This window comes from Carcharodon carcharias, chromosome 1 (genome assembly GCF_017639515.1).
Source record: "Carcharodon carcharias isolate sCarCar2 chromosome 1, sCarCar2.pri, whole genome shotgun sequence".
NCBI classification, from domain to species: domain Eukaryota; kingdom Metazoa; phylum Chordata; class Chondrichthyes; order Lamniformes; family Lamnidae; genus Carcharodon; species Carcharodon carcharias.
In genome coordinates this window covers 199,841,792-199,856,537 of record NC_054467.1, presented here as the reverse complement: position 1 = coordinate 199,856,537, position 14,746 = coordinate 199,841,792, and the positions used below count along the sequence as shown (strand labels likewise).

Sequence of the window (14,746 nt, the reverse complement as noted above, 5' to 3'; positions counted from 1 at the left end):
GTAAAGGGGCAGGTGTTGCACCTTCTGCGGTTGCATGGGCCCTATTCTTTCCCTGGTTACCCTCTTCCCATTGATATACTTATAGAATATCTTGGGATTTTTCCTACTTTTACCAGCCAGAGCTTTCTCATATCCCGTCTTTGCTCTCCTAATTGCTTTCTTAAGCTCCACCCTGCACTGCACTAATGCCCCTGCTGTTTTGCTCGCCTTGTATCTGCTAAAAGCCTCTCTTTTCCTTCTCATCGTATCTTAAACATCTCTGGTCATCAATGGCTCTGTGGGTTTGTTACTCCTTCCTATCACCCTTGGGGGAACATGTTGAGCCTTCCCATTTACTTTTTGAACACCCCCCCCCCCACACACACTTCTCTACAGATTTTCTGGAGATTTCCCCACAAATAGCTGTTCCCAGTCTACCTTGGTCAGATCCTGCCCAATTTTATTACAATCTGCTCTCCCCCAATCCAAAACATTTTTTTGCAACTTGTCTATTTCTTTGTCCGTAACAAGCTTGAACTGTACCATGTCGTGGTCGCTATCACTAAAATGCTTCCCCACCACCACCTCGGTCACCTGTCTGGCTTCATTCCCCAGAATTAGGTCCAGCACTGCACCGTCCCTTGTTGGACCCTCTATATATTGACCTAAAAAGTTCTCCTGTACACATTTCAAGAAATCCATTTCAAGCCCTTAACACTATGTCTATCCCAGTTAATGTTGGGAAAGTTGAAATCACCTAATTTAAGTACCCTATTGTTATTGTTTTTACACACCTTTGCAAATTGTGCACACATTCGCTCCTCAATTTCCCGCTGACTATCTGGGGCTCTATAATAAACAGCTAACAATGTGGCTGCCCCTTTTTTATTCCTAAACTCTACCCACAAATCTTCATTCAATGCCCCCTCCAAGATATCATCTCTCCTTACTGCAGTAACTGACTCCTTAACTAATAATGCAATGCCTCCTCCTCTTTTACCTCCTCCCCTGTCTCGCCTGAAGATTCTATATCCCAGAATGTTGAGCTGCCAATCCTGCTGTCGAACACGTCTCTGTGATTACTACTATATCACAATTCCACGTGTCAATCCTCACTCTTAACTCATCTGTTTTACCTGAAATACTCCTGGCATCATGACCGCTAGCATCTAGAAGAATAAAGGCAGCGGACACATGGAAACTCCACCACCTGGAAGTCCTCCTCCAAGCCACTCACTATCCTGACTTGGAAATATAGCGCAACACCTTCACTGTCATTGGTCAAAATCCTGGAACTCTCTCCTTAACAGCACTGTGGGTGTACCTATACCACATGGACTGCAGCGGTTCAAGAAGGCAGTTCGCCACCATCTTCTAGAGGGCAATTAAGGATGGGCAATAAATGCTGACTTAGCCAGCGATGCCCACATCCCATGAATGAACTTTTGTTTTAAAAAGTCATGAGGCGATGGTTAGACTTTTTTTTTCTTGTTGGAAATTGTAATTCATGGAAATTCTGTGGCACACATGTTAGTTGCCACTTATCATCCCAAGCCTCGTAGTTGTCCAGGTCTTCTGCATCTGGGCACAAACTGCTTCAGTATCTGAGGAGTTGCAAATGGCGTTAAACATTGTATAATCATCAGCGAGCATCCCCACTTCTGACCTCAAGATGAAGCAGCTGGAGAGGATTAGACCTAGAACACTACCTGTGGAATTGCTGCAGTGATATCATGCGACTGAGATGATTGGCCTCCAACAGCCAAGCCAACTTCCTTTGTGCTCAGTAGGACTTCAGCCAGCGAGGAGTTTTCCTTCAGATTCTCATTGACTTCCTTGGGTAAGGAAACCAAACCTCTAGGTGGTACTCCAAGTTTGGTATTGCCTAAGCCCTATATAATTGAAGCAAAACTTCCTTAGTCTTGCACTTCAACCCCTTTACAATAAAGGTTAACATAAAAGTTGCTTCCCTAATTGCTTGCTGTACCTGCATGTTTAACTTTGATTCATAAACAAGTACACCCAAATTTCTCTAAATACCAGCATTAGACCATAAGACATAGGAGCAGAAATTAGGCCTTCGGTCCATCGAGTCTGCTCCGCCATTCAATCATGGCTGATAAGTTTCTCAACCCCATTCTCTTGCCTTCTCCCCCGCAACCTTTGATCCCCTTACCAATCAAGAACCTCTCTATCTCGGTCTTAAATGTACTCAATGACCTGGCCTCCACAGCCTTCTGTGGCAGTGAATTCCATAGATTCACCACTCTCTGGCTAAAGAAGTTTCTCCTCATCTCTGTTCTAAAAGGTTTTCCCTTTACTCTGAGGCTGTGCCCTCAGGTCCTAGTCTCTCCTACTAATGAAAACATCTTCCTCACATCCACTCTATCCAGGCTTTTCAGTATTCTGTAAGTTTCAATCAGATTCCCCCCCCCCCCGCATCCTTCTAAACTCCATCGAGTATAGACCTAGAGTCCTCAAACGTTCCTCATATGTTAAGTCTTTCATTCCTGGGATCATTCTTGTGAACCTCTGGACCCTCTCCAGTGCCAGCACATCCTTCCTGAGATACGGGGCCCAAAATTGCTCTCAATATTCTAAATGTGGTCTGACCAGAGCTTTATAAAGCCTCAGCAGCACATCCCTGCTTTTATTTTCCAGTCCTCTTGAAATAAATGCCATCATTACATTTGCCTTCCTAACTAACAACTCAACCTGCAAGTTAACCTGAAGAGAATCCTGGACTAGGACTCCCAAGTCCCTTTGTGCTCCAGATTTCCGAATTCTCTCCCCATTTAGAAAATAGTCTATGCCTCTATTCTTCCTACCAAAGTGCATGACCTCACACTTCCCTGCGTTGTATTCCATCTGCCACTTCTTTGTCCATTCTCCTAACCTGTCTAAATCCTTCTGCAGCCTCCCTGCCTCCTCAATACTATCTGTTCCTCCACCTATCTTAGTATCATCAGCAAACTTAGTCACAATGTCCTCAGCTCCTTAATGTATAAAGTGAAAAGTTGTGGTCCCAACACTGACCCTTGCGGAACTCCACTAGTCACCGGCTGCCATCCTGAGAAGGACCCCCTTATCCCCACTCTCTGCCTCCTGCCAGACAGCCAATTTTCTATCCATGCTAGTACCTTGCCTCTAACACCATGGGCTCTTATCTTACTGAGCAGCCTCCTGTGCAGCACCTTGTCAAAGGCCTTCTGGAAGTCCAAATAGACAACATCCATTGGCTCTCCTTTGTCTAACCTACTCATTCCCTCCTCAAAGAATTCTAACAGATTTGTCAGGCATGACCTCCCCTTGATGAAACAATGCTGACGTTGCCCTATTTTACCATGCACTTCCAAGTATTCTGAAATCTCATCCTTAATAATGGATTCTAAAATCTTACCAACAACTGAGGTCAGGCTAATTGACCTGTTATTTCCCATCTTTTGCCTCACTCTCTTCTTAAACAGGGGGGTTACATTAGCGATTTTTCAGTCCTCTGGGACCCTCCCTGACTCCAGTGATTCCTGAAAGATCACCACTAACGCCTCCACTCTCTCTTCAGCTATCTCCTTCAGAATTCTGGGGTGTAATCCATCTGGTCCAGGTGATTTATCCACCTTCAGATCTTTCAGTTTTCCTAGCACCTTCTCTTTGGTAATGACCACAATACTCACCTCTGCCCCCCCCCCCCCCCCGATTCTCTTGAGTTTTGGGGATGTTACTCTTGTCTTCCACCGTGAAGACTGACGCAAAGTACCTATTCAGTTCCTCCGCCATTTCTTTGTTCCCCATTATTACTTCTCCAGTGTCATTTTCCAGCGGCCCAATGTCCACTTTTGCCTCTCTCTTACCATTTATATTTCTAAAAAAACTCTTGCAATCTTCTTTTATATTACTGGCTAGTTTACCCTCATATTTAATCTTCTCCCTCCTTATTTCTTTTTTAGTTGTCCTCTGTTGGCCTTTGTAAGCTTCTCAATCCCCTGGCTTCCCACTGCTCTTCGCCACATTGTATGTTTTCTCTTTAGTTTTTATGCGGTCCCTGACTTCCCTTGTCAGCCATGGTTGCCTCGTCCTCCCTTTAGTATGCTTCTTCCTCCTAGGGATGAATTTTTGCTGTCTCTCCCAAAATACTCCCAGAAACTCCTGCCATTGCTGTTCCACTGTCTTTCCTGCTAGGCTCATCTCCCAGTCAATTCTGGCCAGCTCCTCCCTCATGCTTCTGTAGTTGCCTTTATTCAACTGTCATACCGTTACATCTGATTCTAGCATTTTCCTCTCAAATTGTAGGGTAAATTCTATCATATTATGGTCACTCCTTCCTAAGGGTTCCTTCACCTTCAGCTCCCTTATCAAATCTGCCTCATTACACATCACTAAATCTAGAATTGCCTGTTCCCTAGTGGGCTCCACCACAAGCTGCTCCAAAAAGCCATCTCGTTGACATTCCACAAATTCCTTTTCTTGGGATCCTCTACTAACCTGATTTTCCCAGTCTACCTGCATATTAAAATCCCCCATGCTCACTGTAACCTTGCCTTTCTTACATGCCTTTTCTGTCTCCTGGTGTTATCTTGTACCCCACATCCTGACTACTGTTCGGAGGCCTGTACATAACTCCCATTATGGTTTTTTAACTTTTGTGGTTCCTCAACTCTACCCACACAGATTCTACATCATCTGACCCTACGTCGTTTCTTGCTATCGATTTAATTTCATTTGTTACTAACAAAGCAACCCCACCCCCTCTGCCAACCTGCTTATCTTTTCGATAGGATGTATATCCTTTATATTTAGCTCCCAGTCCTCATCCCCTTGCAGCCATGTCTCCGTGATGCCCACCACATCATACCTGCCAGTTTCAATCTGCGCCACAAGCTCATTTACCTTACTTCGCATACTGCACGCATTCGGATGCAACACCTTCAGTCTTGTGTTTCCTGTCCCCCTTCTCATTGTCATCCCTTTATCTGATGTGCTTGAAGTTAGATTCCTAGCCCTTTCCAAAGACTCTGTCTTATTTTGTGTTCTGGAGACTTTAATAGCCTCTCCTGGGCTTTCCTTTTCAGTTTTTTCATAATTTTCCATGAAGTTGAATCCACCCCCACCACATGCTAACCTGCTGCTTTATTTCCCATTAGTCATACTTCTTGGAGCCCCCCCCCACCCTGCCCCGACTTTCTAGTTTAAAGTCCTGTTGACCACCCTATTTACCCTTTTCGCTAGATTGGTTCAGGTGGAGACTGTCCCAACAGTACAGATCCCTCCTGTTCCAATACTGATGCCAGTGCCCAACGAAATGGAACCCCTCTTGAACTTGTCTCAATTTTTAAAAACTATTCTTGTTTTCCATTCTTTGTACCAGTGGATAATTTCACTCTTCTCCACATTGTACTCCATTTGCCACCTTCCCCAATCATTTAACCAGCCGATATCCCTTTGTAGTCTCTTTGAACCTTGCTGGCAGTATACTTTCCTACCTAGTTGTATATTGTCAGCAAACTAGGATATATTACACTCGGTCCCCTTATCCAAGTCATAGCTGAGAACCAAGCACTGATCCTTGTGGCACTCCATGGGTTACACCCTGCCATCCTGAAAAAGATCCATTTGCTCCTCTGCTTTAGTTTTTTGACTCATGGACAAGGGAGCTGCCAACTAAGGCAGAACTGGTATTCTGAAACACCCCATTAGCAGGTGTCTCTTGGACAATAGTAAAAGCCTGAGATTCCTTCACTGCTGCATCACTGCACCCTGCCTGAGTCCCTGTCACATCCTTGTGTTCTTGAGCAGGAACAAAATCTAAACCATTATCTCATCCAAGGGCTATGATTACCTCCTGCCAGATTGAAGGTGACTCTTGCTCATCCACCTAATGCATCATATTGTCTGTACCTCATATTCCAGATCAACAACTCTGGATCGAAATTGTTAGAAATACAGGCATTAACTGCATACGTATTTGTCTGGGATCATGCTGCTCTCCACATGATGCAGATGCGGCACACCTCCTGCACTGTCCCCTCTACCTAATTTTTTTATTTAATTAAAATTTTATGTAACGAATGCACTTTATTTAATAAACCAAACAAAATCATTTTTATCAACTTTTCAAATTCAAGCAAGTTAATTTTTTAAAATTTATTCTTTCCAGGGATGTGGGCATTGCTGGCAAGGCCAACATATTACAATCCCCGTAGAGATCGATAATTTTTAGAAAGATATTTGAATTTCCAGTGACTGACTGGAAGAATCAAATGGCAAAAGTTCAAGGTTTAAGACTCTTACTGTAACAAACCAACTAAAAGCAACATTGAATAAACACTTTTTCATTAGGCAACCTATATTCTAAGCTACAAAAAGGCTTCCCTATTTAACAAGATATCACTGAACCTGATAGAAATGGGCAAGGCTCCAAGAATCAGAGCGACAGCAGAGATAGAGGCAGCCAGTCTCTTCTAGACAGCATGCAGAATGTGGGTGAGAGCTCAGGCTCAGATTGAAAGGGCCAAGTTCTTTAGGATCTAAACAAGCCTGCAAGATACGACACACTTTAGTTAGAGGAAGGAATCTCCAGGGCAGCTCTCAATGTGCAAGTCACTTTGGGGTTAGAAGTTATCTGGTGGGAAAAGGAAGCAAGCGTTTGGGAGCTGAGAATAGCTTTGGACTGGTTCCTGGAGAATGAGGTGTCCTCTAAGGGACAGAGTAAAGTATAACTTTGGTGCTATTTGAACAACAGCAAGATTCTCCTTGTATCGTGGCTAAATTCCTCTGTAAAAAGTATTAATGTGTTTTATTGATTATAGTAAGGCATTTGATACATGAACTGAAAGGCATGTTAAGAGTATCTTTCTCTTGATGGCAAAGATCTTAGAGTGAAAGAAGTTTTTATTGGGAACAAACTACAACTGTAAAAGTTTGAGAGCAATTAAAAGAGGGGTCAGATTTATTCAATTTGTGTAATGAAAATATTCTTGAAGAGATTGGAGATCTTCCTGGATTATTGGTTAGCAGTTACAACTTTAATAATATAAGATATACCAATGAGACAGTTCTTATTGTCGCCTTTGAAGAGAAACTTCAAAAGATTTTGGATAGAGTCGTGAATGTAAGAAAACAAAATGCCTAGTTGCATCCAAAAAGAAACTTATGATTTACAAAGTCTGATGCTGATGGGAAAGATCAGTGGTAAAAGAAACCTAGGTGGACAACAATGATCTTTTTAAAAGAGCTTTGCAAACTGGATGAATGTACCACCAGCGATGAAGGTCCACCCTTCTAGAGCAAGATTAACTTGGTCACTAATGCCCTCTTAGGGCATAATACCTGAAGAGAGAGAAATTTTGTCTACATGAGTAATTTTTTTTTGACATTTATAAAGTGCTTTGGGGAGTTTGAGTGTAATATGAGTACAAGTTTTTCTTTAAACAATATAGGAAAAACAGATCTTGAGCACCACCTCAAGCTAAACTGTGACCATAGGACAAGGTTCAAATTACTAAATGTCATTTAAGACTGTTGTCAGGAAGTTTTGCAAGCATTGATCAACATATGGAACTATCTTCTGGGTAGTGAGAGCAAAACCCTTGGAATCGTTCCAATAATTGGATTCTGTAATTTTTCTGTCTGGTTGAACATGAATTAGTTGCATGATTTCCTATACCTCTTGTCCTGGGCCCAAAAGAAATTCTCCAGATTTGTTTTCCCCCTTGCCTGTGGGTTTCTATTTTCACTTTGAGGATCTCGTATGACTACTGCTGGGTATTGAAAATGATAAAGAGCCACGATGATCTAAGAATTTATTCAGAGTAGGATTGACAGGTCACCTGGTCTTTCCCTGTCCATCTTTCATATGTTTGTCATAATTCTTCCAAAATGGAAATGCACCTAGGAAGGAATAGCAATTCGATTAAGGTGATTTTGTTTTAAAAAAGATTGAACAATAGTTTTTTTCCTTTTTCCTTATTTTCTAGGAGCTACGTATGCTGGTTATGAAGCTGCAGTGTATTCTGCTGCTTCATCTTATTACCAACAACAGCAGCAGCAGCAACAACAACAAAAACAAGCAGCAGCTTGGGCTGGGACTACTTTCACCAAGAAAGTGCCATTCCAGAATAAACAGAAACCAAAGCAGCCACCTAAACAACCTCAGATCCATTACTGTGATGTTTGCAAGATCAGTTGTGCTGGGCCACAGGTAAGAATGTATTGTATTATGGACATAATTTTTTTATTAGCTTGCAATTTACTTTCCAATTTGGACACAACTGGATTAATTGATTTTGGAAGTTGCCTTTCCAGCATGAATTAATTAATACACATGCTCACTCCTTCAAACATTATTGTGTTTCATTACTTGTGATGCCCAAAATGTTTAGAAATCAGACTGAGTGTTACAAGGACAAAATTCAGCTTAAATGCCGCCATTACAGATATTTGGCTACAGGCTGAATGTGATTGGCAGCTAGATATTTCAGGTTATAGGATCCTTAAAAATGAGAGACATTGGAAAGATTGGGTAGAACAGAATTGATAGACACAATTGAGGACGTAGAAAGGGATTTTAGTAAGGATGCAAACTCTTATTAGTAAGTTGTCAACAAACATCTAGATAGCAGTGGTGTGATGTATAAATTGAGATCAGAGAAGCATGTAGCAAAAGCAGTGAATAGAATGAAAGATTACATTTTCACATTGTGTGAAGCAGTAAAAGCATATGAATCTCAAATGTGTTGAAAATATTAACAATGTTTTAAAACTGACAATAGAACAGCCCATGCTAGATTTAGTGATGAGTAAAGAATGTAGAATTAGTTAACAATCTTATGGTAAGGGAACATCTTGTGAATAGTGACCTTAATGTGATTTGAATTAAATTTTAGGTTTGACAGAGAAGTGAGAGTCGCAAACCAATGTGTTAAATTTTAAGTAAGACATACTATGCAGGATGTGAAATGAAATGATCCACTTTTGAACTGTTAATAGGTTAGCCTGCAGACAAACAGTGGGAAGGTATTTGAAGATGTTTGTGGTGCAATACAAAACCAGTACATACCTTCAAAACACAAAGTTCCACTTGCATAGTTAAGCAACCATGGTCAACAAATGAAATAAGAAACAATGTTAAGCTAAAAGAAAAGTCTATATAAATGCTAGAAAAGGAGGAGCTATAAAAAGCAAAATAAGATTTAAGAAACTAATAAGATGTGCAAAGAGATGACAAAATCTTGTATGGAATATCAAACAGGAAAAGAGAAGCAGTGTGGTGAAGGACAATATGAACCCTTTAAAGACATGTGTAGATAAGAGTATAATGGGCAGAATGGAAATAACAGACTTGTTAAAGTAATATTTGTCCCATTCTTCGGAAAAGACGACAACAAAATACCAGCAGTACGAGGGAACCTAAAATTAGTTAAGGGGAGGAAGCTTATGGATTTAATGTAAGAAAAAAAAGGTAATGGAGAAAAGAGTGACTTAAAATAGACCAGTTCTGCATATTCAAGAATTCTCTCTTTTGGATTGACAGCCACTTTTATATAAAAGAAAAATCCAGGTAACTAAAGATCTACCAATTTAAAATCAATTATGGGGAATTACTGAAATCTATCACCCAGGCTGCAGTCGCTGAGCACTTGGCCATCTGAGCTGATCATGGGATCAGCATGGATTTGAGAGTCATGTCTGACTGATTTTAGTTCACTTTTCAAGGGGGTCACTAATGTAGTGCATGAGGGGGGCCTGTGCATATTGTAAATAAGGTTTTTGCAGAAGGCCTTTGGTAAGGTTCCACACAACTTTGCAAAAATGAAAGCATATGACATTGAGATAAACTTGTGATGAGGATTGCTAAATTGATTGGGAGCTAGGAGACGGGCAGTAGGGATAAAGTAAACAATCTCTCGTGATATGTCACAAGTAATTTTTCCCAGGGATCTGTACAGTCGGTTTCCTCAGCTTTTCACCACATATATCGAAGTCTTGGGCGAAGGATAGAGAAATGTTATATCCAAGTTTGCAGGTAATACAAAGGTCAGCAGCACAGTAAGTTGTGTAGATGCGGAACAGGTAGTTTCAAAGGTACGTAAACAAACTGAGTAGGCCAATAATGTGGAAGAGAAGTGTGGGGAAGCATGAGGTCATCAACTTTGGATTCGAGGAGAAAGACAAATTACAACACTTTGTGAATAACGCCACACGGTACTGTGGGGGAGTCATATGTTAACAGATGATGCACAATATAAAAATGAGCAAGTTAAGCCTCAGTTCTCTGGGGCCTTGCGTAAAACTCATTAGTTTTAGGTACTGTCTCAGGAAAGATCTATTGACTCAGGAGGGATTACAGTGCAGATTTTCCAGAATGATACTGGGGCTTAGTGGGTTAAATTATGAAGTTGAACTTTGTATTCCCTTTTAAGTTTTGAATGTAGAGTAGCAATCTAATTTTGAGATGCTTAAGATAAAGGGATTTGAAAGAACAGATACACTGAGTAGTTATTGCCCTCGGGTGAATCAAGAGCAAGTGGGCATATTCTTGAAGTTACAGCTAGAGCACCTAACAGTGAAATCAAAACTTTTACACAAAGGATAGCAGAAGTCTGAAACTTCTTCTCTGCTTCCAGATAAAGGTCTAGGGGAGATGTTGGATCAATTGAAGCTTTCAAAAGTGTGACCAATAGATGTTGGTTGGGTACCGAAATCAAGGGATTATGAAACACATGATGGGTATATGGAGTCAAGTTGCATATCAGCTGTGATCTTATTAGTGCTAAGGCAGTTTCAAGAGTCTGTAAAGAATAAGATTGCAAGAGAGTGAAGAGTTGCCCAGAACAACCTCAAGCACATTTGGTCTGACCTCAATAACCAGGATCTGAAGATCGAGAGACAAAGAATTCTCCAGTCAGGCACAGGGCCCCAAAATAAATGGGGAAAAATGCAGACCTACTTAGGTTAGAATTGCTTTGCTGACTGAATGATGATTTGCCAAATTGGGGAACTAGCAGAAAAGTATGTTTCTTTAAAGTGTGTTTTCTTTTTCTACAGAGCAGTATTCATTGCAGCCTTTTCACCTTGAGGGCATATAATATATATATTATATATATTGTCATATCATGTATATAACTCTGTCACCATTAATGATCTTTCACCCTATTAACTAACTGCCTACTTAATTTGGGCCAAATTGCTTGTCATCTTATGAGCATTGCCGTTTTCTAGTCCAGCGTCCTTGTCTTTCTGATCCTTCATTATCTTTTTTCTGTGCATGGGTTTGACTGCCTGATTACAGGAATGGCAGTATAGCTATGGAGAGATTATAGCTTAGGTTCACCAGAATGATATCAAGGATGAGAAACTGTAATAAGGGAAGAGACTTGAGGTAATGGAATCATTTCTAGTAGAGCCAAGAAGATGAAGGGGAGATATGAGATTTTTGAAGATTGAACAGGGCCTTGTTTGTGTGAGAAGGAAAGGCAATTTCCAGTAGTTGGGGGAGTAACTGATGAGGAATTTTCAATTGAAAATCGTCAAAACGAAGGGCTCGCAGAAATTTCATTACACATTCCATACTTTGTGACAGGGATTGATTGAGGCAGGAACTATTATGTGTATTTTAAGACAAAATTGAATAAATATTTGAGATGGTTCTGCATCTTTCTCTACGGGAAAAGTTTGTGGGGTATATCCATGAGTTTTGATCAGCCTCAGTCAGCCAAACAGTTGCTTTTTGTGCTGTAAATTTCTATGGCCCTTGTCCAAGTGCAGACAGCATTCTTGATGCTGAGTTTGGCGAAAAACCCAGCTTTACGTTAACCAGTACAAAATGGAAGAGGTTACCCATGGTTAAATTTCCAAGGGGAAAAAAAAATCTGTTTTTCCTTCACCAGACTTATAGGGAACATTTGGAAGGACAGAAACACAAGAAGAAAGAAGCTGCTCTGAAAACTACCAATCAAAGCAGCAATACTGGAACAGCTCGTGGCATTCAAAATCAGTTGCGTTGTGAGCTCTGTGATGTTTCTTGCACTGGAGCCGATGCTTATGCAGCTCATATTCGTGGAGCAAAGCATCAGAAGGTAAAAGCGTTGTTAGCAGTTTTAAAACCACTTTTGATAGTTTCAGATCTGGTAAGCAAAATGTTAGTGTTAGTCAATATAACTGGCTAATTGAACTTGAGGTAGCTGTCCAGATTTGGAGAAAAATTGCAACCATGCCTTCTGCCTGTCTAATGGTCAGGATCATTGCCTTACAATGACCGACTGCCAAATGGAGGATGGGTGATAAAGAGAAGAACCCACAAATATCATTTTCCAGACATAGTCATAAATTCCAGAAGTCCTCCATTTGGCCATCAGTCATTTCAAAGCAGTGATCCTGATCATTAGCCAGGAAGGCATAGTTTCACTTTTTCTTCAAATCTGGAAAACTACTTCGGGTTCAACTACTGAGTTATATTGACAAAAAACTTTGCTTCCCTTTCCACATGCTCGCTGATGATGCCCAATTCTCCCTCACCACCATCTTTCTTTATCTTTCCAATGTCTCTGAATTGTCTGTTTGTCTGACAATGAGTTCTGGATGAGCAGAAATTGCCTCCAGCTAAGTGTTGGGAAAAACAAAGCCATTGCCTTCTGTCCCTACCACAAACTCTGTTCCATAGCCATCCCTCTCCATCCCTCTCCCTGCCGGCCATGAGGCTGAAGTAGACTGTCCACAACCTTGTTGTTGTATTTGACCCCGAAATGAGCTTTGACCATGTATCTGTGCCATCACCAAGATTGGCTATTTCTACCTCTCTACCTTTGCTGATTCTATCATGCTTCAATTCATCTGCTGAAACTCTCATCCCTGCCTTTGTTACCTGTAGATTTGCCTATCCAATGCACTTCTGGCTAGCCTTCCAACTTCTGCAAACTTGAGGTCATCGAAAACTCTGCTGCCCATGTCTAACTAGCATGAAGTCCCTTTGACTTTACATTCAGCCCTGTGCTCGTTGGCCTACATAAGCTCCCTATTTAGCAAAGCCTTAATTTTAAATTTCTCATCCTTGTTTTTGAACCTCCCCATGGCCTCATCCCCTGCCTATCTCTCTTACCTTCTATTACCCTTGGAGATATCTGTGCCCCTCCAATCCTGGCCTCTTGCGCATCTCTGATTTAATCACTGCTCCACTGGTGGTCGTGTCTTCAGCTGGGAAGGCCTTAATCTCTGGAATTTCCTCCCTAAAGTTCTTTGCCTCTATCTCTCTTTCCTCCTTCGATTCACTCATTAAAACTTGCTTCTTTGGCTCAGCCTCTCTGCCCTAATATCTCCTTATATAGCTCCATGTCAAACAATGTTAATGCTTCCTTGGTGGAGTAGGGATGATAGTAGTTTTACTACTAGCGAGGCACATGTGATGGTAATTGGATCGATTGGGTTATGAAGAATGGACATTGATTCATAAAAACTGCTTTGGTAATGACCAAGCATGCACTTTATAGCAAGGGTCTTTGGGTAATGAGCAGACGGTGTTTTTCTATGGACTGGGGTGTAACAAAAAGTTCTGGTAGCATTATCATCACACCTTTTGAACTTGGGATCCTCTGGAATGCTCTGGTCTAGGCTGAGTTAGTATAATTTTTAGAACTTTGTCAGTCACCACTTGGTGGCAGGCTGATAAAATCAGTGCAACCTACTTGATCTACATCCAAATGTTGCATCTGTTTTTCTATCAATTTCTTTATCTAGACAATGGTAGTGTGCACTTTATGCATTTAAGATTACACTTTTTGGTTTGTTGAATTATGCCATCATGTCATACCTGTAAAAATCCTTTCAAGTTGTTTTTGTTATTGGATTCCAAATATACCCCTTGATCAAATAATTGGTAGGGGTAAGAAGTCGACAGATGTAAAGCATAAAAAAAATGGTTTGGGATTGAACAAAGTTAAATAAAAGTTGGGTGGCGGGGAGGTTGAAACAAAAGTCAGGTTGCATTTTAGTGAATTCTTTACACTGAAGCTAATGAATTGGAACAAATGAGATAAGATTATTAGGCATGAAATGTATTTAGTCAGAAGCTGGTTACTGTCATAAATCAGAGCTGGAATAGCAATGGCAAAGAATGCATTTTTCAAACATAAATAATTGCTCAGCACAGGAGTGGGCAGAGATCTTAAAAGAATTATCAAGACCTTGATTAAGAATGTCTTGTTGTACGGGGCTGAAATGTGGACCTTGTGAGAAGTAGACATCCAAAGACTAGAACGTTGTCAAATGTGGCTCTGAAGAAGTTTTGAGTGGGTCAGCTGGAGAAAACTCAAGAGCAGTGAATAAGTTCTTGTGACGGTGAGAAAAATCTTTAGTGTCTATCACCAGGAAAAGGCAACAAGGTTGGGTTGGCCATATTCTAAGAATGAGAACTTGCTGAAGCAGGTGATTTAAGGAAGATGAGAGGGGTGCAGATCAGAAGGGAGAAAGAGAATGATGATGATGATGAACAACTTGAGATTGAAAATGGGAGGCTCCTGAGGAACTGAAACATTGGAAGAGGAAAGCACATGACTGTAAGATGTGGAGAAATGAAGGACCTTCCCTTAGGCAGATTACTACTGCTATTCGTGGTAACATATTTGGGTTAGAGTTTTTCAAATATTTCATATTTTTAAAACCAACTCTTGCTTGATTTTAGCAAATGGTATTGTGTTTCATAATCATGAGTTTTCACAATACAAGAGTTTTGTCATACTTGTTAAGTTACAAAGCAATTTTATTGCCACTGTTGAAT

General features: G+C 40.8%; 1 protein-coding gene across 3 annotated transcripts in view; it reads left to right on the top strand.

The window, feature by feature from the left end:
• The window catches only part of zfr (zinc finger RNA binding protein), a 101,237-nt gene that overhangs the window by 47,405 nt on the left and 39,086 nt on the right, over positions 1–14,746 (top strand). For all 3 annotated transcript variants that reach the window (XM_041211935.1, XM_041211866.1, XM_041212008.1), the window contains 2 exons: positions 7,953–8,176; positions 11,865–12,053. In XM_041211935.1, coding sequence (XP_041067869.1) covers positions 7,953–8,176; positions 11,865–12,053 — 413 coding nt within the window. The remainder of the gene's footprint in view (positions 1–7,952; positions 8,177–11,864; positions 12,054–14,746) is intronic.